This window comes from Quercus robur, chromosome 6, assembly GCF_932294415.1.
Source record: "Quercus robur chromosome 6, dhQueRobu3.1, whole genome shotgun sequence".
Taxonomy (NCBI): domain Eukaryota; kingdom Viridiplantae; phylum Streptophyta; class Magnoliopsida; order Fagales; family Fagaceae; genus Quercus; species Quercus robur.
In genome coordinates this window covers 5,387,326-5,413,349 of record NC_065539.1, presented here as the reverse complement: position 1 = coordinate 5,413,349, position 26,024 = coordinate 5,387,326, and the positions used below count along the sequence as shown (strand labels likewise).

Below are 26,024 nucleotides of genomic sequence, written 5' to 3'. Positions count from 1 at the left end.
TGTTGGGCCATAGTACTTATACTAGGCCCAACCACAATAAGAAGCGGAGACACGGGCAGAGGACACCTCAGCCCAATCATGTTGGGCTGGGCTTGCTTAGGGGCGTTCGAGGAGGAGTACCTCCTCGGACGCACCAAATGGGAATCCGATTCACACCCTTTACATGGTGAAAGGTTATCCAAGATCAAGGAAGAATGCAGGACGTTCGGGGGGGGGGGGGGGAGGGCAACCACAACTGCCGCATTAAATGCAAGGAAGCTGCTTTTCCAGCCGCATTAATGTGGAAAGGACAGGAGAACAGAATTATCTTGGCCAGTGCAACTCACAGAAAAGAAGGAGAATGTCCTATGGGACAGGCACTCAAGTAGAGGCCCAGATGATTAACAAGTGTAGGGTCATTATCGTAGGAAGGATGCTATATAAGAGAAGAAAACCCCCATGGCCAGGGGATCGGAAAAAGGTGGAAGAAAAGGGGAGAAAAAGAGAAAAGGAGTTGAAGAAACAAAGCATAAGATACAGCCCCACGGACTGTTATCCCAAGAAGCTTAAAGGAATATCCCCACGTCCAAATGGTTGCATGGCTTGCTTATAACTACGTTCACTCTGTCAATACCTAGTTCTGTAACCTACTCTCTATAAATTCATTGTTGAGGGACTTTTGGGCCAGAATCGCTTGCCTATTGGGTCTGAGCCCCAAAAACCGCCCCTACAATATGCATATAGTTTTTTTTAGCATTTCGATCAATAATTTTGAAATGCTATTATCACCTTCTGCATATTATATGATTAAATTTCATTATGCTTTAACAAATGGTATGATTTGTTATAAACCTAATTCTTGAAAGGTTAATTGTTTATATCATAAGGTCATGGATCAAAGTAATACAATTTTTTTTTTTTTTTAGAAAAAGATCAAACTAATACTTATGTCAAAGATGCAGGGTGATATTAAAAAAAAAAAGAAAAAGAAAAAGAAAAAGAAAGAGAATTGCATGCTGCAATGTTTTTTTTATTTTTTTCTTTTAATATTTTTAAAACCACTCTAAAGTGGCTAGCCAAAATTGGAAGCTTAAAAGCATTCGATTGGCCATTCGATTAGTTCAACTAAGACTAGGCTATCCTAATTACCTTACTATCTCAACAAATAAATAAAAAAGGCTATCCTAGCCAACAAAGGGGTTAAGTGTATTGGGCAAGCTTGCAAATAGAAGGGCGGCACATGTTAACCGTTTGATTTGTTTGTGAATAATAATTAAAATAATGAAAATATAGAGAGTCATATACAATTGGAAGTGAAAATTGAATTAATAAAAGGGTAAAACTAATAAAAATTATCGCATTTGATTAAAAAAAAAACACGAAGATGCAATTAAAATACATTGTGTATTTATTTTTTTTAGGGTTTATTTGGATAGATTGTTGCCAAACTTTGTGGTTTTTCAAATTTGTGTCATGAAAATTTACAAATCGTGTGATTATGAAAAAGTATTGAGAAGTTACTTTTTCTAAAATGTGAAAATCTACCATTTAAGAATACAGATTTGACTAAAACACTTAATAAGACTTTTATAGAATAAGAAAAATAATTACATTAACCATTGTTTTTTTTTTTTTTTTTTAATTTATAGGAAGACAATTACATTAACCATTAAATCACAAATATGGTTATTTCTTTTTTCAAATACAAGATAAAAATAGTAAAAACTAGATTTTTGGATTAAATTTTATCCTTTTGGACTGTCCCCTTTTAAATGCTTCAAAGAGAATCCTAGCTTCTATGCACTAAGAGTACAAAAGAAGTCAAATTATCCTTTTTTTAACAATCTCCCATTTTCACCACCGCGTACTTTTGGTGTGGTGGTCACTTTATAAGTTAAGTGCTTATGAGGTATGAGGGGTAAAGGTCATGGTTTAAGTCTTCAGGAGAGAGTTTCATACACATGTACATTTAGATTAAGTTAGAATATAAATTCTATCTTGTATAAAAAAAAAAATAAATAAAAAAAAACCTCCCATTTTCACGTGAGAGAGATTAAAAATATTAACATCCATTGCTATCGTCTAATAATATCTCTATCACCTCCCAATTTAATAAATTCTTAAAAAAAACAAAAAGTTATTGCAAAATAATTTGGGTAAATTACAACTTACCTATTTGTAGTTTGACCAAAATTTAAGTTGCCTACTTGTGATTTGAAATTTGATATTTCACCCACCTGAGGTTTGACTGAAATTTCAATTGCGTTCCAATTTAAGTGTTTCATTGGATTCTTTTTGAACTTTTATAATCTGGTCTTTTTATATTTTTTTTTTTTGTGTTTTTGAGGAGAGAAACATAAAAATGGAGAAAAATTGCATATTTAGCCATATTTTTAACAAAAGTGGATTATAAAACTTTAACTGAGCTAACCTCGGGTGGATAAAGTGTCAAATTTCAAATCACAGGTTTTGGAGGAGAGAAACATAAAAATGGAGCAAAATTGCATATTTAGCCATATTTTTAACAAAAGTGGATTATAAAACTTTAACTAGGCTAACATAGTGTCAAATTTCAAATAACAGGTAGGCAATTTAAATTTTGGCCAAACCACGGGTAGGTAAGTTCACTAAGTTATAATTTGTCCAAATAATTTTTAAAAATTTCTAGCAAGGCCTGGGCCCGGAGGTGCTTCCTGAAATTCCAAACAATCAAAGGGCTAATTAGCAAAATGTAAGCCACGTAGGACCACGTATCAAAAACGCATTAACCTTCCTAATTAAACTCCCAATTAAACCGCAACTAATACCAAATTGATAAAAAAGTTTAAGTTGCTTCCACCAATAGGAATCGAATATTAACATCTCACGATCCGCGACATCAATCCAAAACAGCATCCTCACCGTCCAAACGGGTCGAGAAAACACAACTTGTGGCGCTATCTGCCGTCCGATATTGAACAGAGAAAACACACGGATACTAAATTCCAACCGTCGGATCATAAACTCACACGCTATATATAGTTCCCAACCTCTTGACATTTCAAATCTTTGGTTGTTTCGTAGAGAAAAAGAGAGAGAGAGAGCGAAACGCAGAGAGCCGAAGAGAAAGAGAGGGAAGCTAAGAGAGGTAATTATTATTTTATTTTTTTGTTTTCAATTTTTGAATTTAGGGTTTTAAGTTCTGTGTTTAGTTTGAATGGAAATTTAGGGCAAATTTCTATAGGTTCTGATTCTTTTACGTTTCTTTTCTTGTTTCGCGGTTATTATATTTGAATTCTAGGGTTTTGAAATAGTTTGATTTTGAAAGGTATAGGGCTTTTGATGATTCTTTAATCTGTTGGTGTTTATGAGGTTTTAATCTTGTTGGATTTTTGTTTGATTTGCTTAATTTTTGAGATCTGATTTGCTTTTGGATTTTGTTTGTTTGCCATGAAAATATTCGATAAAGTTTCGTAGATCTGTTTTCTTTGGCTATTTCACTCAATATGGGATTTGTAAGGACTAAATTCTGACCGAAATAAAGAAAATATTATATTGCTTTGTGAGAACTCAGAACGCATGGAAATTATAGAACTTTCTTTCTTTTTTTTCTTGGTTACCAAATGGAGAGAGAGGGGCAACATTTAATTCAAAATTGTGGTTTTGATTTTAAAATTTTTGTTTTTGGTTTGACTTGCACAGATGGCCCGTACCAAGCAAACTGCTCGTAAGTCCACTGGAGGAAAGGCTCCCAGGAAGCAACTCGCTACCAAGGTGTGTAATTTGTTGCTTTTGAAATTAACATTCTTGCTCTTTCTCTGTGATTATTGGTAATCTGAATTGTAATGTTTTTTTTTTTTTTTTTTTGATTCACAGGCTGCCCGTAAGTCTGCCCCCACCACCGGTGGAGTCAAGAAGCCCCATCGTTACCGCCCTGGTACTGTTGCTCTTCGGTGAGTCTCTTAGTTCATCTCTTATGTATAAGAAATTTGCTTTGTTTGTTGTGATATTTTGTTTGCCTAATATGTGTTTGTCAAAATGTCACAGTGAAATCCGTAAGTATCAGAAGAGTACTGAGCTCCTGATCAGGAAGCTGCCCTTCCAGAGGCTTGTTCGTGAAATTGCTCAGGACTTCAAGGTAATGTCTTTATCGAGTTGTGTTGTTGTTTGTGTTGATATGGTATTTTGGTTCTGGGTTCTTACTTCGTATTTTGTTTTGTGTTTTTGCAGACTGATCTGCGTTTCCAGAGTCACGCTGTGTTGGCTCTTCAGGAGGCTGCTGAGGCTTACCTTGTAGGTCTGTTTGAGGACACTAACCTGTGTGCCATCCATGCTAAGCGTGTTACCATTATGCCCAAGGATATCCAGCTGGCTAGGAGGATCAGGGGTGAGCGTGCTTAAGCTCAAAGTCATATGAATGAAAAATTGTGGAGGGGAAGAAATTGTGGCTGCGCACGGTGGACCGAATTGAATATGATGGGGTTTTTTTGGAAAGGGTGGTGTCTTTTGGAATGTTATCTGTTAGGTAGCAGCTAGGTAGGTCTAGAAGAAGTATTTTGAGTTTTTTTTTAGTTGGATATATGGAATTGTTTAACAGGCGAATAGACCTTTATATGTTAATCAATGCCTGGGTTTGGTGGTGTGCTGTCATGGGTTGTTTTGTTTAATGGGAATGGTGGAATCTTAAAGGGGTGTTGTTCTGTCAATCTTATTTTTTGTTTTTGTGGACGTGTGCGGTCACATTGATGGTGTTGTTGAACAAACTTATATTTCATCTAATCGTAGTTTAGTTTGTTAATTCTTATGATTTGGTATTTGCTTTGGTTTCATCTGTTTATTTTTTATATCGTGGATGAAAATTAAAGATGACAATCATCTGTTATGCAACGAAGGATGAGGGTACATGGTTGATTATTATCATTATTATTTTGTTGAATGGTTCAAGTGTTTCCGTTTGTACTTTGTACTCATCTGCGAGCACTGTCGGGAATCAACTAGTGGTCTTCTCTACTGCATGGCCTATGTGAGTAATGGCGGTACTGCTGTTTCGGGCAGGTGTTTGGATTATTATTATGTGCTTGTGGATAAGAACGCTTCTAAAGGTGGAAAAGAAGTGGAAGTCTTTTTTGTTTGGCTTCGTAATGGGTGGTGATCGTGGGTGGAGGTATTGGTCTGTGTCACGATGTGGACAGATAAATGGAGGGTGTAAGAGTAGATAGAAGTGGCTGCGCAATTGTTGCATAGGTTGTCCGATTGAATGTAACTGCTTTTTTAAGGAATCCCTCGAGATCCGACGTTACTTAAAGGTCCGTTACCCCTAAAAATTATTCCCCGTTTACACATAAGTTGGTGGACATCGGCCTGGCCGAATTTGTGTAGGCTTGGGCCAGCTTTTATTCCTACAAATGTGCAGTCCCTTAAGAGTTAAAAACAACGAGTCATTGTGTTACAGGGTCAAATTTTTCACTTAATTTTTTGCTTGTGGATTATACAGGGGCATACACACAGCACATAATATGTTTACAGAGAATCCACCTTTAACTTTTATTACTCAATCTTAAGTATGAAGGAAATCCTTTTACAAGCCTGGAGGAATACACTGAATTTTCTCAAGGTCATATACACAGAAACAACTGTTGTGGTAGTTATTGCCTAGTAATTGTTTGGGTTCTGGACATTCTGTCACTTGGAGTTTGACTTAGGACACCTTCAACTAATGTTGTCTTGGTTTGCTCTCTACGTTTCTAGTCCCTACAAAGTAGGCTTGATCATCAAGAAAGCTAGAAATTACTTGGTCTGCCCAATAACTACTCTTGCACATTAGCACATTCACAGCCCATTTCTTAGCAGGTCATGGGGCTTCTGCCCATCACACAGCAGTCCACACAGCATGTTTCCCACATTTTGAGAGGCTCAGCCCATGCCCAAGTCTTCCCCCATTAGCAATACAGCACACACAACATGTCCATATGCAGCACACCAAGTAATTTCCATCAGTCCACTAGCATTTGTCCATGCATCAACCAATACCCACCAGCCCAATGCCTTGCACATAGCATTTGATCATCATAGTAGCCCAGCCCTGCCTTGCACTCAAGCCACCCATGCCATGCACCACCAAATAGGGTCAACACCACCTGCTGCTGCTCGTCATTAAAACCAACTCTACCCACCATGGTCTTCCTTTGCCATGGCCTTGGGGCATCATGTGGAGTAAGGTGCCTCCACATGCTACCCCTTCATCCTACTCATCGATCCAACTCGAGTAGGGAGACTGGGCATTAGGGGTGCACGCGGTTCAGTCGGCTTGGTTTTTTCTCAAATTTATCACCGAACCGATAGAGATCAGTTTTCTCATAATTAAAACCGATACATACCGCTTAGGGTCGGTTTTCCGACACAGCGGTACAGTTTAATCGGTTTGGTTGGGTTAGAAACATTTTTTTTTTAGACAACACAAACACAAAACTAAAAACTAAAAACAACATCACAAATAATTTTTCACAACCAACCTGCCATACACAAAAACATATTCCAACTCATACTGATACAAATTATACTCAATTAGGAAATCAGTCTAACAATGAGAAAGCCAATACAATGAGAAAACCCCAGATTTAATTTATTAACTAAATAAAATAAATAAATAAATGAAAGCAAGAGTAAAAGGTATAATTCATAGATGCCAAAAATCAAATTGCTGAAAAATGCTAGAAACAAAAAAAACATTAGACAGATCATAGTTCACAGATGGACTTGGACAGTTAGACTCAAAGTGAGAGAGAATCTTTAAAATGGCAAGGTGAGAGATGGAGAGTGGAGACATGGAGTTATCGGCGAAGTGGCTGGCGGCAGCGAGGCGGTGAGCCGATGATTGGTGAGGCAGTGAGAGAGACATGTCAGACAACGATTCAAGGAGAGCCAGCACCCAGCAAAGCCGAGAGGTGAAAGAGAGACTGAGAGAGTTAAGAAGGAAGGTCTGAGAAAATAATGAATTTATACCTAGGGAGTTAGGGTTAGGATTGTGCACAAAACGAAGCCGTTTTCATTTTTTTTTTTTTTTTTTTTAATTTAAAAAAAAACTAAGTGAAATGACACCGTTTTGTTAAAAAAATAAAGAGAAAAACTATGGTAAACGACGCCGTTCTGAGGGATATGTATATATAGCAGATTTATCAATCGGTTCGGTGCAAGAATCGGTTTCAAATTTGCTTTCCGAATTTTGTACCGCACTGGCATCGGAATTGGGGTTCCCCTCTGTTCACCTTACTTGGCTCCATTGGTCGGCTTCAGCGGTGGTGTGGTATTGTCGGCGCTGGTCGGCCATGGTCCAGTTGTGCACACCCCTACTGGGCATGTCCCCCTCAAAGAGCCCTTAGGAGCATTATTAATTTGGCATGGGGAGCTATAAGTGTGTTGAGAAAACATGAAGCCAAGTGACTGGCCCAATGCTACCCAAGCACCCACATTTCTCATATCATCATCAGCAACAAGTAAAGCTCCTAATACATTGGTATCTTTATTGAGTTTATATTGATTATTTTTTTGGGTGTGTAGCTATTGAGTTTATATATATATATATATATATATTATGACATGACAACTGTGTTTTAATTAAAAAAAATTACTAACCCATAACAATATGCCATTGGTCCGTTTTGTTGAGTGGTAAGTTCCAACAAAATTTGCCAAACAGAACAATTCTGGAAAATTATTAGGCAAATGGCATGCGTTCAAACTTAATTAGTAAGTTGGATTCATTTTGGAAGTCGATTTTAACAAACTCGACTTCCAGGCAAAATCAACCCCCCCCCCCCCCCCACGGTAAATATATAAGTCTGACGTGGATTAAAAAAATGAAAAAAGCCAAGTGGAAGCCGAGTTTATTAAACTCAACTTCCAGCTTAGGTTAACAAAGAGGAAAAGTCACGTAGAGCGCCGAAAGTCGAGTATAGTATACTCGACTTCCAGGCTAGTACACCCACCACCTACCCCACCTATCTTAGTTATGCGAGGACGGTAAATTTTTTTTTAAATGTAACTCGAGTATAGCAAACTCGAGTTCCAATTAATTTTACACCAACCTCAACCATCTCAGATATAAACTCTTTGATACACTGGTAACACTTTTCATCTAACTCACTCAACTCTCACTTCCCCCCAGCTCTCCTCCACGCCCAAACTCTCCCTTTCGCACACATTGATCATTTTACAAATTAAAAAGCGTTTCTTCTTCTTCAATTTGTAGGTAAATATTCAAACCTTTTTTTTTTTGGTTAGACCTGGCTAATATATATACTCACTTTTTCATTTGGTAGATATATATATATATATACACATACCACTTTTATATTGTTGAAGAGTAATGTGTTGTCTGTAATAGTAATTTATTATCATCTTCATTATTATTATTGTTTTTTGCAAATGTTATTTGTGCTTTATAATGGGTTGTTATTTGGAATATGCAATGGGTTTTTCTTTGTAATGTGTTGTTATGTATAATGCGAATGAATGGGTAACATGTTATTTATTTGCAATGTGTTGTAATGTGTAATGGTTTGTTAGTTGTAAGGTGTAACGAATATTAATTTTTTAAGGTTAGCGACCATATACAAATTTGTTTGAGTTTAAAAATTTGTTTATAATTGTTTGGTAGACTATACAATGTTATCTTTATATTTGCCTTGAGGCAATATTTTGTAGTTCATATCGAATAAAGGTGTTATATTTGTCACTAACTTTTAGTAAACTTATTTGACTTATAGGCTTGTAATGAGTTCGATTGATTTATACCTATATTATGGTGGGGAGCCCTGCAGTGATGTGACTTATGGAGTGACATATGAAGGGCCTGGTAAAAAGTTAGAGATTATTTAGCTAAAAAAACGGTGGGAGATCAATTTGAAGAAGTTGAAAAAGAAAATTATGAAAGAGCTGGATTTTGACCGTCGGTTGCATGAAATAAAAATTATATATCGTGCTCCTCATGCAGTGTTCAGTGACCGTATTGTCCTTACGCCTATTGAAATAAAAGGAGACAAGTATGTTAAGATTATGTTTGATAGGATAAACTCTATGCCCCAATTAAAAGTTGCCGAGTTGTATATAAGTGTGGAGCCTTTTATAAAAGTTGGCGGTGAAGATGTGTAACAAACAACTTTGGAGGGTGGGGGGGGGGGAATAATTCCAATCATTACATACGGATAGTTATTCGACTCTTACCTCGTGCACGACAGTTGGGGGTTATACACCATCATGCCAAGATATACCAATTCTAATGGAGGTTTGCGGATCTAGTTATCAACAAGAATGTATTCAATCTCTAGGGAGGGAAGACGAAGACGAAGATGATTTTGATCATGGTAGAGATGAGTATGAAGAGATGATTGGGAGAGATGAATTTCACGAGAATATTATAAACTATGAAAATGTTGACAATGTCTGTCATAATGTTGTGGATGATCATGATGATGATGCTATAGAGTTTCAAGATGATTTAGGCGATGATATAGGTGTGCAGCCTGCAGTCACAACTCACAGAAATTTAAGGAAATACACTTGATAAATAAGCAACCCATTTCATAATAATCATCAAGCCATATTCTGATAATGAGCTAATTATTATGTAGAAAAAGCTCAGATTGATTTTTGCACCAAACTCACATTTGTTATACCCATGGAACAAAAGAAAGGTGAAGATGCCAATAGTTATATTGTGCTAGGGTTCAAGATAGAATTCAGTGTAATTTGCTGCATTAAATAAAATTCAACAATACAAATAAAGTCTGCTGCGTTGAAAAAATGCTGCTACATCAAATAAAATTTCTGCTGCAAATTTCTTCAAATATAAATTCTGTTGCATTAATTAAACATATATAATGTTATCATTTGCCAAAAGTAAAGACACTTAATTCTGTCTTTAAGTCACATGCATAGAGGTTTACAACTAAAACCTAACTACTGGTTCACCGCACATCAGACATACACATCTTCCAACCAAACTGTGGGAACCAGTTACATAAACTGTGGCACTTGACCAATTTAAATACTAGTTACATAAACTGTGGGAATCATAACAAAAGCAAAAAAAAAAAAAAAAAAAAATTGATGATCTGCTTCATTTACTATTTTTGGTGCCCTTGTTGGCCTTCTTGCCCTTTCCACTAAGTGGTTGAGTGGCTGGAAACAAAAGAACCATAAACCATCAAGAAAACGTTACAAATATATGTTCATGTTTCACCAACAAAAATGAACTTTTATTTTATCAGTCACTAAATAGTGCACTCAAGTGTCAAACAGCCACTTTACCAAGTATATATGAATGTGTACCATTAATCATAACATCCACTTTACCAAGTATTTGCATGCAGTGCACTGTGAATTAAATAGAGAGAAATGATAGAAACGTGACACACAAGACCACCAATTCATGTATGACAAGTAGCCAACTTATAAGTTTGACTTGCACTAATTTCTCAACTATCTAATCCATAATGGAAGAGATTTCTTTGTGGAAAACCACTAGCTAGTACTATATATCTTAACAATCAAATGCTAGACTCAAAACAAATAAAACTTGGAAGGCACAAGGGATATAGGAGGAAAGATTGAGAGATAAGTTAAATTACCCCCACAAAAAAAGGAGGGGCAGTAAAAATATACAAATCTCATAATTAAAGCACCTGACCAATCAAGTGACCAAACAAATTTCTAACACCTGACCAAACAAGTGACCAAATAGATGATTGTCTCGATAAAGCTGTTAACAAAGCACAAAGTATGTACTTTAAAACAACAATAATTAAAGTAATAACCCTTCAAAGTAGAACACTAAAGCAATATTGCAGAATGTTCAAACCCAAAAAATATAAATTTTCTTTAAAGAAAAAGGAAATTAGTTCATACTTACAATAAGAATCTCAAGACTGCAGCAGCCCTTACAGGATTTCAACATATTAGGCTGCACTTTCCTTGCGTTTACTTCTTTTCTGGTTGCGTCTAGTGTACTGTTTGGCCGGAACATGCTATGTTACTTGCTCATAATGTTATATTTTTAACTTTTTACAAACAAACAAATTCATGCACAAAGAAACCCAAAAAAATATATGAAATTAAAATCAAAATAAAGCACTTGGAATACCAGGTGGGAACCTGTGCCGCACCTCGGCGTGAGTCAATTTCCGTTTGGGTGCAGCGTGAGTGTTTGCATCCTGTGGCTGCTCAGCTTGGTCATGTTGCCCCTGCTCAATGTCACTATCATGTGGATGCATGGCTTGTGGAACATGTATCAAGGTAGAAGAGGTAGGACGTAATTGTGTATGACTTGGGCTGGTAGACATGAGTTGAACGTGGGGTGTTTGAAGGCTAGGGGTGGGTATAACTATTTGGGGAGAGCTATAGGATGAGGCCATGGGTGAGTTGTGGTCAACGGTGGTGGTGTGTGGGGAGGACTGGAATTCAGTATGGGTAAACCGCAAGGGAGATTCGGTGTCAATGGGAGGGATGGGTGGCATGGAAGGCTTGGTTGTGTCCTGAGGGGTGGACACGGGTGGAACAGGGGTTTTAGTGGTTGGAGGAGGGGTGGGGGCAGGTCGACGACGTGTCACTGGAGCAGCTGAGCTCGTACTGGGCCCTACATCTAGTATTTCAGTTTGGTTTGTTGCTTCGTCATTGGCTGGCACATCGATACGATCAACCTCATCCACATCCTCAAGGGCTTTCTTAATGAACTTGTATTCGCAAGATTCTTCACTGAACCACTGGAGGACAGCTAGTTAGGTTGCAAGCTGTCATTAAATCTCCATCATTATCAAGTACTACACATACATAATGTCATACACATCATGCAAAAAAAAAATAAATTTATGCACATTACCAAAATTTCCATCTTAGCGTTAGCGTGGTCGATATACAGTCGAGTGATCCTACGATACCACACCATATATGGATGATAACATGACATCACCTCCTCCATCCTGAATGCATTACAAATGTACTCATCATGATCATTCCACTTTTGAAAATGGACTGCATGTTCCACTGACCAATTTTTCTCTACCTTGCCCCTCACATCTATTTTGTGCAAATCACGATTGATATTAGCATCTCTGGGTTGTTCCTGCTTTAGACCAAACTGTCGTAGGACACGATCAAGTAGGTGGAACTCTACAAGCCAAAAACATATAAGTGGAACGGTCGACCTCCACACGTTACTTCCCTCGATGCGAAAACTAGCAGGAAGGTGGCTCAAGTCATTTCCATATGGCTCCCACTTAACCTATAAAAGCCACCTAGTAAAGCAACCACATTCAAAAAATTTCCCATAATTTGCATAACAGGTAGCATAATAGTGGGCAATGAAAAACTTTTTGAAGGACATAAGATGTTATGGATGTATAAATACAAGTATGATACCTGGTCGGGCCATATTGTGGCAATTTGATTGCGATATGCAGAAAGCACGAGTGTGGGAGCATTCTTTGTACACATTGCCCCTGCCCACCTACAAGTAGGTAACATCGCATGGTCATTAGTCGTTTACGTATAAAAATGTGGTATAATACATGATAGCACACTAATTATGCAATATATACTTCATAGCAAGAGGAATTAGTGGTAGTGGTGGACCATAAACACCCTCGGGTTTGGGCACCATCTATGGGGACATATGTGGGAACTTGACATATATCCACAATTGGACCAAAATCAATGGTTCACCAATTTGCTTTGCCTTCTTGTCGGTTACATTGCATAGCTGTCTGTACAACCGTGATAAGGCTGCACTATCCCAACTATACTTGCGTGGATTACGAAGGTTCTGCATGAACTCTAACCACATGAGATGGACCTTTTCTCCGTACTTGTCGAGAAATACCATATCCCCTAGTAGGGCTAGTATATAGCAGCGAGCGTACTGATGAACTTGAATCTCATTGGCATCTGGAGGTAGTTGTTGTCTGATTCGGTTGACAAGTGCGGGTATCAGAATCCTTTGAGCTTTTAGCACAGTTTGACGGCCATTTGGAATTTGAATTCCAAGCATTTCAGCACACACGTTTGTCCAAGTTCTTTTATTGGGCCCAACCATTACCTCACCCTTGATGGGCAACCCCATGATAACTTCCACATCTTGCAATGTGATCGTTATCTCACCATGTGGTAGGTGGAATGTATGGGTCTCTAGGTACAATCGCTCTACAAATGCAGTGATTAATGCATGGTCAAGCTGTATGGATGGGACCAAGTGTAGACCCTCTAGACCAAGCAACCTCATAATGGCAAGGACACGATCATCTACCATAGGAAATTGAAGTGTCAACTCTTTATGGTGACTTCGACAATCCAGTGTGCTAGGAGGATTTTGCAAATATTATAACAGTAGATAGAAATCTTATGCAAATATTTAGTATTTATGACTAATTAGAGTTGTAACATGAATGCATAGTACAAGAAAACTCAAGCAATTACTTGTCCCCCAAGGTTCCACAGTAACTCGGATTGATGTTTAACTTGTTCCGTCAATACACTACAATCAATGGGTCAAGATCTATCGTTATGCTACAAAAAATTTTTGTGTCACGTCAGCTATAAATAATAGGTTTGTGTAATGTGCAATATTGGTTAGTGACATTGAATAGAGAGAGACTTACACCATATATGGTTTGATATTGTGACATTGAACGAGAACCTCCAACATATAATATTTTATGAAGTAATTGTTTGTAGTTTATCAACTATTGCTCGTGAATATTTGGCTATGTGGTCAACTGGCTCTCTCCCTTTTAAGGATCTAATATTATCAGCCACTGAAAAAAGTCTTGGTTCTGACAACCAAGGTTGGAAATTTTCTAAGTTCTTAGAGGAATATATAAAAGACAATCATAATGAAACCTAACAAGAAGTCATACAGGTAACACACTACTCAAATGATTAAATATGATTATCAATTGCTTGCATTTTTAATATGATTGCTACTACCCTAACATGGTATTGCTTACATGTTGCTTAATATGGATATTTTTGTGATTTATTTGAGTTTAAATAACTCTAGTTCCTAGAGTTTTAACCAAGTATATCTTGTTACTTGTACAACTAAGAGACCAAATCAACATGACAATTTTTTTAGGGTCTTTAAAAAAAAAAAAATACTAAATTCATTCATACAGAAAAACAACATACAAAAAGCTCCAAGATTATGACAAACAGTTAAAACAAAAGGATCATTGTCACCATTTTGCCATTTTTGCTAACTAGTGAAGTGAAGATATGGGGCTTGGTGGTACTTGTAGCCATTTCCAAAGTAGTTGCCAATGATTAGAAGATATATAGAGTGTAAACATATGGTCTATCATACAGGTACTGAGGATACATATCAACAACTCAGGGGTATAATTTAGAAATTGAATAACTTTTTTGCGGAATTTGAACATAGCAATGAAATAAAATCATTTTTTTCCCTTTAAAAATGTGATTGAAATTGGTCCATCTTATCACTCACAGTGTGTTCAAGGTGACACTATATTATGAAAAATATGATTTTATCAATCAATATTTGCGAATCATGTCTTCACTTGTCTCTATTGTGATCTCAATCTCCATCTTGCTTGTGAGGAAGAAAGAGACCCACTGTTTTACCCATTTATCACTGTGCAGATTGTCATTTTGTTGCTGAACTTAAATGCATCATCTTTCAGGTAACCTGATATATATTGAATCTTATTATTGTTTTTGAAGACCCAAAATTTTAAACCATAATCTACTGGCTACTAGCGAAGATCTTTTTTATTTCAAAATTGAAATCACCCTAAGACTTGACTTACATTCTAAATTTCTAAATTATTATCCCTTTACTTTTTATGACTAACACCAAAAAAAGGTTATGATAGGTAAAATTGAAATAGCACAGTAAACAAAAACACAAAAACAAATAAAAACTAAACCCAAATCTCCAAATCACTAACCTAAAAAGCAAATCAAAACCCATTTCAGCCAATAAATAAAGAGAAAGAAATCACATTAGAGAGAGAGAGAGAGAACGGACTTGTTGGTTGAGTCGGATTCCTCACCACAGAGGAAGATGATGGACGGAAAGGGACATCGGAGAGGAAGATGATGGACAGAGAGGAACACCGGAGAGAGAGAGAAGGTTATCGAAGAGAAGGAAACGGTCTGCGATGAATCTCAAAATCGATTATGTGATACTCGGATTCCCCTTTTTACCCCCCATGAAATTTTTTTAACCTAAGCTTGAAGTCGAGTTCACTATAGTCGACTTTCAATAGAAGTTGAGTTCAGTAAACTTGATTTCCACGTGGCTTTTTTCATTTTTTTAATCCACATTTGACTTATATATTTGCCGTGGGGGGGGGGGGTGATTTTGCCTGGAAGTTGAGTTTGTTAAAATCGACTTCCAAAAAGAGTCTAACTTACTAATTAATTTTGAATGCATGCCATCTACCTAATAATTTTTCGAAATTGTACTGTTTGGCAAATTTTGCCGGTAAGTTCCACTTAGTTTAATTGGGAAAATGTCTTAACTATCTATAAACTAATGAGTGTTAAGGTGGTATATTTTTTTAGAATATGAGAGCTATGTTTTAATTTTAAAAATTACTAAGTGGTAATCCTAACCCATATGGTATGTGCTCAAAACAAACTCAATTCAAACCTAATCCACTAAGAATTCATAACAATGAGATTGAGCTCATCTAATTGAGCTATCATAACAATGAGATTGAGCTCATTTAATTCCCAAAATTGTTAAAATGAAACAATGCCTAACTTTTCAAAAAATTGAAAGCCTAAAATATTGTTGATTAGCATACGGTAATGTAGCTTTAGAGCATTCACATTGCAAAATTCTATCCCATCCTATTTTACCATCTCAAAAAGCTACTTTATCAATTATACCATACCATTTTACAAGACACTCAACATTCCAAAATTCTATTTTTTCCCATTTTATTTAAATATTCTATTTTATTCCTTTTTTTTTTTTTTTACTATTTCTCTTTTTCTCTTCCTTTTCCTCTCTTTCTCCCTCAACCTCTAGCACCGGTTTAACACACAGAGCCACACACATACACAGACCCATGATGCATCGATCAACCTATCCAAACTCATCACCACCCACACAAAGCCACACACACACACAAACACAAACCATCAAACCATCAACAGAGCCACACACACACAAACCATCAAACCAATCGGAGCCAACAACGGCCACCACACCCACCACCTGAATCACGCCGCCAAAGAAACCCACGCCAAAATAACCCACACCTCCAAAGAAATCCACCACCAATTCACAACGATCTCCACCACTAACCCACCACAAACCCATTAGATCAAAGAGAGAGGCTGAGAGTTTGGGGTTGGAAAGACCCATCAAACCACACCACGCCATGAGAGACCCATCAGACCACGTCGAGTGAGACAGTGGCCAACGGCGTCTTGGGCTTGGGCGTCATTAGGTGAGACGCGGCTTTAGCTTGGCGTTGCTGTGTGATGGTGGCCAACAATGGCCTGAGGGAGAGCAAAGGGAGAGGGAGAAATCACTGAGAGAGAGAGAGAGAGAGAGCAAAGGGAGAGGGAGAAATTTGAGAGAGAGAGAGACGTGGGAGACAGACCTGAGAGATTGAGAGAGTCAGGGAGACAGAGTGGAGAGAGAAAAAGAATATAATAATGTTTTTGGTTTTACAATAGTGCTACAGTGCGGTTCTACCTTTAGAATTGCATTGTAGCACTATTGCAAATTTTTTTTTTGCAATAGTTGACTTTTACAAGTCCGGATGGAGAGGATTTTTTGTGCTTAAATGGTAAAATAGACTAACATATGGCATATGGCATGCTAGGTGCAAATGCTCATTTTTAAAAGAAAGTGCTTTATTATAGCATTTTCCTTCTTCATTCATCTTTTTCCAAGTTCGAACTTGGAAGTTCCCACTTATGCTTGTCCCCTGCTTTCCCAACCGTTCCCAGACAGCATGCCGAAAATTCAAATTCCTATCCTGAACCTGAAGAACTCCCACTCGTCCTCATCTAATTCCCGCTGTATAGGGGGCCTAAACCTAAAGCCCACTTACCGTGCCACGTCCTCCCTCCACTCGTTAAACTGTTAAAACTTCTCTCAACCAATGATGTATACGCTTGCAAGGTTGAATTAACCCGCCAATTGTTTGATGAAATGCTAACAAAAGACATTGTATTTGGCAATATGGGTGTCTTGAAGCGTAGTTGAAGAGGTTGTTTCAGTTTGATGCCTGTGAGGAATGGTGTCTTCGAATTCCCTGCTATTGCTATGGTAGACTCGTGTGTTGTTGTTGTGATTACCTTGTCATTTTTCTATATTAGACTGATGGGTTTGCTTCAGTTTTTACTGCATGTTCTACTCTTGCATCCCTCAAATAAGGAAGACAAATTCTCGTTCTTCTTATCAAAAATGGTTTTGAATTAAACTAAATGCCTCTGCATGTAGTTAGCTTTTAGTCAAATTCACAGTCCTGACCTTGTTTCTTCCAACACCGTTACTACTTTGCATTTGCACAGCATGGCCTCTATGAGAAAGGCTCTAGTTTTGAACCAAATGGCAAGGTGAATGTGAGTATGAATTTGTTTGACTAAATGGTCAATGGCTATGGTATTATGCTTGCCTTGCCTTGCCTGGTTGATTTATATTGAGTCGGGCAGGTCAGCTGGTGAAGGCCATATGAAGCAGAATCAGGTGTCTGGGGTTCTCTTCTAGTAGCCTACTGTGTCTATTCAAATGTGGAATTAAATCAATTTTCAGTAGCTAAGTAAGGTTATAAGGAAAATCATACAGATAGATTTAACTTTTAACAAAAGATTTGTTTTGTTTTTTTTCAAAGCACATGTTTTGTCAGGATAATCTAGTCTATGTTTTGGCTTTGTAGAAGCGTTAATATAATATAGAAACTATCTTGAGAGTGTATTGATATATTTGTGACATGATGTTAGTGGATCTTTTTTTTGGTACCATGCTAAAAAAGACAGAAAAACAATACTGCATCTTAAAGAACATTATTGGTTGGATTGTTGGAATGCCTTGTTATTAAAGAATGAGTCATGTTAACGGATGTCCTTAGGGCAATTGTTAATAAACCATAATAAGAAAGTTTTAATACCACTTTCATGAAAAATATAATAACATTTATTATTTTGTCATTCTTCCAATATAATGTTTTTAAAAATACTTCATAAACCAATGTCTTTAGGGCATTGGTTAACATTTTCCTTAAAGAATATCATGTATCGATGACATTGACAATACCACTTGAATATTGCATGCATCGTTAAGCCATCTGGAAACCTCTTGCATTGGATACTTCCTGATTAAGAATTTGTTGGTCATACAGCTTCTTTGATTTGAATTAGATTTTGTCAATTATGTTGTAAATTCTATGGTGGTATTTTCTCCAGTGTGGATCCATGAGTTCACATTTTTACATAGAGGTCTTCAAGGTTCAAAATTCAGCGTGTGATATTTATTCATTTCTTGGCAGCCCCTCGGAAGAGTTAAAACTATTATTAGGCAGGTTGAGTAGAGGATTTGTTTAGCCTTAAAAGACGCGTCTCCTTGAGGCTTAATTATTAGAGAAAAAGCAGGCATGATTTTTATATTAACTTTTTTTAGCTAATTTGCTAGTTGTTTATGAGCCTATGAATGCATTGAAAACTTTATATTATTTTATTTTGGTTGACAAAATAAAATTCAACTTTCAGAAGAAGAAATTTCCAGTACGCCAAAAAGTATACAAGAGAGACCTCTCTTGCGTATGTTGAACCTTCAAACCTTCCCAATAGATTCCGGTGGAGTTTATTATAATGATTTTTATCACTGGGGGAACTTTTAGAGAGCTAATCCCTACAAAGTTTTTGCTTCATTGGGCAATATTTGCAGACAATTGTGTTTGTGTACTCACTATTCACCTACTGACGAAAGTATATTGAAGATATTGGTAAAAAAGAACTTAAAAAAAAAAAAAAAAATGGAAGAGTGCGGAGGAAATAAATTGTGTATTCATCTACGACAAAAGAAGAAGAAATTTAAAAGCTTATAGGAGAAATTGGTAAAATATATTCTCTTTAAAATTTGGTAAAAGCTAGAAAAACAATAAATCACAAAAAATTCACAATTTATAGCTGTCAATGCTATATGAGATCTCAATTGGTAATTATAATTGAATAGAGATTTAAGATTCGAATCCACATACACAAAAAAAAAAACTGTGAAAATTTTTGTGTGTATTAGTAAATAAGTCTTAAGGTGATCCAAACCCAAGTATACCACTCTATCCATTTTTGTGTATTGGACAATTTTTTATTAAAAAAGTTTAGAAACAAAAAAAATTAATAAATAATTTGACACCTAATGATGTAGTAGATTGTTAATAGTAGTTAAAAAAGTGATATCACACATGTGAAAACTAATAAAAGCTCGCAAACTCAACTAATGTGCGAAAAATGTTGCCAAATTTTTTGTGTCCGTAGCATTACTCTTTACTTAGTAGTTATTGGAACGGTCTCCGAAAGGACCCAATCAGCGGTTAGAAAGAGAAACAAAACAACGGTAGGAATTCGCACAATGTTGTCAACGTTCAGAATATGGAAGTTTTGGTCCAAAGTTGGCCAAACAAGAAACTACTACTATGTCGATGTCTATCTCTACGTCCGAATTCAAACACCAAAAACTCCCAACCACCTCTCACTTTTTCACTTTTGCCGCTACGTTAGACTTTGGAGCCATTGGTTCCATTAATGGAAAACCCGCCAACTTCGGACTATTCTTCCTAACCATTATTCACTCATCTCTCTTTTAATCCATTCCTCCCAAAAAAGCACTCCAAATTCTAGTTTTTCTCGTCTACTTTTTTTTTTTTTTATTGGTTTACGTATTTTGAATAAACAAATATAAATACACAAAAAACCAACCACCACCAAGTTCATTACGTTGCCTTAACCTTTAGTGCTTTGTTTCCTTCTACTCTGTATTCTCTCGTATGTTCTATGACAATTCATATGCTTTCTTTTATAAGGATATTGTAATCCTTTTCTTAGTTTTTCCGTTCATGCTTAGTTCATTTTTTTGTCCTTTACCTTTGGTGGGTTCAATTCAATTTCAACGCTTTTGTTGTTTATTTGAATATCTCAATCTCTTATTTCATGCATTTCTTGGTTTTTAGATCTGGGGTCTTTTGTGCTTGCTTAGTAAAAAGGAAAAAAAAGGTTCCTTTATTGGACAGCGAGGCTAAGACCATCCCTGCATCACAATATTGACAAGGGAGCCCTATAAGAGTGGAAATTAATCCTTCAGAGTCTCCGCGGCAGGAAGGCCTTGAATTTGCCAATATATCTAAGGTATTGATTTTTTAATTTTGGATTTCTATCTCATTTAAAGTAGGATTTTATTGAATTTTGTATCAATATGATGATTAAGTTTTTGTATTTTGATTTATTGAACGCTTCTCCAAGATTTTCTTTGATAAACAATGAATTTGAATTGTTAGACAAAAAAAAAAAAAAAAAAGAAAAAGATTTACCTTGATTTTGATCATACATGATTGGTAAATTTTATGTTAATTTTTGGTAGAAAAGGATTATAGAAGTTTCAAGATGCAGCAGCATATGGGACAGCTAGAGGAGGGGCTGAAGATGAGGAAGGGGCAATTATATGACATTGAAAAAGAGAGGGATCAAGCACTTGATGAGCTGAAAGAGATGAAAAAGGTGGCTGAGGAGGCCAACATGAAGCTTAGTGATGCATTGTCTACAAATAAGGTGGCACTTATACAAATGGAGCTGAATTCAGTAAAGGACTCATTGTCGATTGTGAGTCAAGAATTAAGCAACAAAGACAAGAATTTCGAGTCTTTGAAAGTTGAACTCGAGAAGGCAAAACAGTTGGAGCTCAATCGGGCAGAGAGAGACCCCTCATCAGATAAGTTCAAAGGGGAATCAAGTATTCTGAAAACCTCTGAGGCTAACACAAAAGCCTTATTGTCCGAAAGTAAGATCAGAATTCAGGAATTGGAGGCAGAAATAAAGAAAGGAAAGGAAATGGAAAAAAAAATATTTGATTCGATGCTGGCACAGACAGAACAACTCGAGCAAAACAAGATTTTGCTTGAAGAGTCAAAGCTTGAGATTGCTTCTCTCCGTGAGCAGGTGGAGAAATTGAAGGGTTCATACGGGCAAAGCAATGCATCCCAAAGTTGCTTGGAGGAAAACCTTTTGTTAAAAAAAGCATTGGAGAATCTCAACTCTGAGGTTCTATTAGCAAACGAAAATTTGGCTCATGCACAGGAGGGTGAGAGGCTTGCTTCTTCAAAGGTCAAGAGTCTCATGGAGGAAATGGAGTTGCTTAAAAATGAATTGATGCTGGCAGCTGAGGCAGAAGAGAATGGCAAGACGGCAATGGATGATTTGGCAGTAGTACTAAAAGAAGTGGCAACAGAAGCTCACGAGGTGAAGGAGAAACTGAGTGTAACACAAGCAGAGCTAGAGTACACAAAAGTGGAGGCAGAGCATTTGAAGGTGCTGTTAAAGATCATGGAAGACAAGCATAAAGAAGTTTTAGATGAATCAAGGAAAGAGGCTGATCTATATAAAAATACTGCAGAAAGGTTGAGATTAGAAGCTGAAGATTCACTCTTGGCATGGAATGGGAAAGAAACTGGCTTTGTTGAATGTATCAAAAGAGCTGAAGAGGAGAGGTTTGCTGCGCAAGAAGAGAACAGTAGACTGCTTGAATTTCTTACAGAAGCCAAGAACATGGTTACAGCATCAAAGGAAGAAAATCAGAAGTTGCGTGATATACTTAAACAGGCCTTAAATGAAGCTAATGTTGCGAAAGAAGCCGCAGGGATTGCTCAGGTTGAAAATTCACAACTTAAGGATAGCCTGGCCGAAAAGGAGGACACCTTGAATTACCTTACTCGAGCGACTGAGAACCTTAGGATTAATGAAGCTGCTGCTTTTGGGAACATCAAAGCGATGAACCGGTTGCTTTCTGAGACATCAAAAACAGAGTTAAAGAAAGACGATAAGGATAAATCATCGAGAAAGGAGTCAAAGAAAGAAGATAAGGAACTAGGAAGGAATTTCAGGACTCAAAATTCAATAGATAAAGAACGTATAGATGGCAACATAAGCAAAACTACTAGTTTTAATCTCAAGGAGATGAAACTTCACAATAAACAGAAGGATGTGAATGAGGGCCCTGAAAATGATGAGGCACTTGGGGGCTCAATATTTGACATTTTAAGTTCACAAGATTTAGCAGCCCATCACAGGATAAAGTCATCTTCTGTATCCATAGATGATGGACAGAAAGTACAATTAGAAGATTTTTATCATCTAGATGCAGCCCTTTCTGATGATTTTGACAATGATAGAAACTCAAGAAAGAAGAAAGCATTACTACGGCGATTTGGAGATCTTATACGAAGAAAAAGTTCCCCCCCAACCGAAACCATCAATTGAATAGACACTTTGGGAGTACACAAATTTTTCTTTCCACCTCAGTTTTGATTCTTGCAGTAGATTAGTCATCTAGATTATTTATACCAAAAAAAAAAAAAAAAAAAAAAACCTTGCCACAGGAAACTTATGATATGAACACGCTCCCCAATCATCTATAATTATGTACAGTCAATTCATCATTTATACAGGGAGAGTGAATATTAGTAATTCATCTTCTTTATGTTGCTTCACTTTTATTTATTTATTATTTACCAAGTCATTCTCCACGGCCACCCAAAACTCAATGCTCTTGTAGTTCTCTCAAAATGTGAATTTTAATCATAGTTAGTCACATTCGATTGGCTAGACAGGCAGATTTTTGTTGATGATTCTGCCCCTTTACTGCGTCCTCTTAGCAGGCAAAGATTTAATAAAGAACAACATTCTCAACTCTCCATCAGTCTTGAGTGATTAGAGTCGGGGTTGTTTTCAAAGCTTTGCCGTGCGTCATATAGAGAGACGAGCTTGCTACTCATGCCAACAGTGGTTGGTCATGAAGTATAGCTGCGTGTCTTGGAAGGGGCTAACTCAAAATCAATTAACAACTACAATTTGCCTTAACATTTCACAAAGAGGTAAATATAGAGCGATGTCATCAGGAAGAGCGTGGGAGAGTTATACTCATGCTGCCAAACACGGAGGAAACTCGTTTGGGAAATGTCTCTTAAACACACCTACACATAAATTATTTTTTGAACTGAAATTGTGATTTGAAGTCACGATTTCAATTAAAAAACTGAAATGTGTGTATTTTGTGTATAATAGAGAAGTGTGTAATCGATATTGTCCACTTTTAGTAGCGAAGTAAATGTTGTCGTTTTTGGTAAGTAAAGATTTTAGTTGATGTTTCCTTTTACTTTTATAGATGCTTAAAGGAATGCAATTTTTGGCAAGTTGTTATGGGTTGTTATTGGTGTGGTAGAAAATTAATTTTAGTAGTTGGTTAAAATTAGAACCAATAACAACTAACCATCTATAATTTGTTGTGAAAATATTATAAATTAGCAGCTCTCTAAAGTTGGAGGGATTTAGTTAGTGGGCATTAACGGTGATGGACAAGAATTTAAGATTGATGGTACTTGGACCGAAAATTAAAATTATAGGCTCCGCATTAGTGTAAATTAAGCTATAGACTTCACAATGTGCTTGACTTGTACAGTACCGTGTATCACTTACGGGTATATTTAAAAACTCTCCTAGCCCACTCGCAGTCTTTTTCTTGAGTCCAAAGATGAATAATGAAAAAACCCACCCTCCAGAGTCCAGACCACACCCCCAAATTCCTCAATCAGCTTTCCAAGTGGGTTTGAAACATATGGACGTAAGAGAGGAAGAAAAAAAGGGGAAAAAAAAAGGGTTATTTGGGCTGTAGCTTGCGATATTGGTTTTTTTTTTTTTTTTTTTTTTTTTTTTTTTTTTTTTTTTTTTTATCGGGTTTAAACTTATATCATCCGCTCTTGATAATAATTCTTCATTATTAAATCAAGACACCAATCAGTTTTAGTGTAGGCGAGGATTAAACTTCAGATCTCATATTCAACTATCAGCGATTTTACTAATTGAACTAACTAAAACCTATTGGGCTTCTATTTTGCTTGTCACTGACTCACTGCAACTAAAAAAAGAAAAAAAAAAAAGTCTACAATATTATTTTGGTTGGAACAGGAGTACTACATGCAGTTTGATCAATCTAGCTGATTTTTCTCAAAAATAGAAAAATAAAAGAAAGATGATTAATCTAGCTGAATGGCTAATTACACCTTATTTATGATTCATTTTTTTCTCGTTACCATTCAAAAATTTTGAATAAAAAAAAAATCCTTTTAAGTGAGCGAATAATATTTAATTTTTCACCAAGTGCATTATGCAAAGCAAAAACAATGAACACAAGCAAAAACAAAGTAATTCTTAGAGAGAATTCTAGAAGCATTAATTCTTTAATTGAATTTCTATCTTGGATAAATATCAATGAGGAAGATACAATGTTTATGTAGATGACAGTAGAGCTTTGGCGCCTAATCTAACCACGTAACAACCTCTTAACCTGACCAATACAGTGCTAACACGTGTAATGCCTTATAACAGATTTTGTCACTATACTGTTATCCTAAACCACCCACATTTTAGAGCACCTACAATAGTGATGCTATTTATTTTAGCTATTTGACACCATAAAAAGTTATTTTATCTATTTTATCTAATCACTTTACAAAACATCCAATATCAGTGGATCTATTTTAGTTTTTAACACAATAAAATAATATAAACATCACAATAAAATAATATATCTAATACAATAAACAACAATCATAACCACCGCAACCGCTACCGCAGCCACTACTACCACCTCCACCATTGCCGCCGCCGCCATCATTGCCATGCTGACACATCAGCACCAATTATAGTAAATCCTAATACTACCACTACATATCAAAAACAAACTGTATCATCATAATTAAATAATTTTATTAAAAATAAAAATAAAAAGCATACCTTCAAATGCACTTCGCCAAAAGGCTTGCATTGCTTAGCGGAGCTATCGAAGCGGTTGCTACTACTGCTACTCCAATTGGCTTTCCTCATGTACCTGATTAAGTCCTCACTGATCACTCTGACTCCTTTCTCTCTCGCCGGACTCGTCAAGATCTTGTTCGGACCGTGAATCTTGTAGTACGAAAGCACATCATCTTCGAGCATGAACCACCTCCCTCTCTATCCTTTCCCGTAGTTCACCCACTTGTAGAAAATCCTAGCCACACTGCTGCCACAGCAGCCGCCATTGTTGCTGCCGCTGCCGCTATACACCACCGAATTTGTGATCGCGTCTTCGCCGTCGTGGTTCGCCAATGTTGCAACGGCAGACGCCGAAGCCGATACTCTGTCCGATTCAGTACCGGCCGATAAGACCTGCATCAAGAGGCTCAGTTTCATGATCTTGACCGAGGTGAGAGTTGTGAGAATAAAAAAGTAATTTTAAATAGAGGGAGAATAAAAAAGTAATTTTTTTTTTTTTTTTTTTTTTTTGCTTTCAGGTATAATACACAGCCATATATAACTAAATACTGTAGTAATATAGGTAAAAAATTTACCTATACCACCACTATTGCAGCACTCTTTTTGTATATGGTGGTGCTAAAAATAGCATTTTAGCACCACTATTGTGGATGCTCTTAGTAGTAATCTTAGATCTTTTCTTTACGATGCTACATGTCGTTTTCTTTTCTTCACTTGTAACAGCTTGACTATCTTCACCTTGCTTTATCAGCTATCTGGTCATTAGTGGAAATGAAATGAACAACCAAATCCTTGTTCATGACATTTTCTATGATGAAATGGTAATCCACTTTAATATGTTTTGTTCTGGCATGAAAAATAGGATTGGATGCCAATGCTAGTGCTGATATGTTGTCACACCAGAGATGAGGAGGAGTATCCAAGTAAATATAAAAAATTGATTAGTATTTTAGTCTGATGATATACCAAAAGTCATAGGTTGAAAAAAAAAATATTCACACACACACATA

The 26,024-nt window shown here is 36.6% G+C and overlaps 2 protein-coding genes across 3 annotated transcripts; both read left to right on the top strand.

Moving 5' to 3' along the window:
- Positions 1-2,911: 2,911 nt before the first annotated feature.
- LOC126732430 (histone H3.3) lies at positions 2,912-4,762 on the top strand. The gene is made up of 5 exons (XM_050435275.1): positions 2,912-3,106; positions 3,661-3,732; positions 3,835-3,911; positions 4,006-4,096; positions 4,189-4,762. Exons 2-5 carry the CDS (start codon positions 3,661-3,663, stop codon positions 4,357-4,359), a joined length of 411 nt encoding a protein of 136 aa, XP_050291232.1. The 5' UTR covers positions 2,912-3,106; the 3' UTR covers positions 4,360-4,762.
- Positions 4,763-19,681: 14,919 nt separating this feature from the next.
- Positions 19,682-22,681, top strand: LOC126732429 (putative WEB family protein At1g65010, chloroplastic). Of its 2 annotated transcripts, none has more exons than XM_050435274.1 (3): positions 19,682-19,977; positions 20,163-20,337; positions 20,575-22,681. In XM_050435274.1, exon 3 carries the CDS (start codon positions 20,593-20,595, stop codon positions 22,459-22,461), a length of 1,869 nt encoding a protein of 622 aa, XP_050291231.1. In that variant the 5' UTR covers positions 19,682-19,977; positions 20,163-20,337; positions 20,575-20,592; the 3' UTR covers positions 22,462-22,681. The 2 variants fall into 2 exon arrangements, with proteins under 2 accessions (XP_050291231.1, XP_050291230.1); XM_050435273.1 differs by having other exon boundaries at positions 19,683-19,977; positions 20,570-22,681.
- The last annotated feature ends 3,343 nt before the right edge of the window (positions 22,682-26,024 follow it).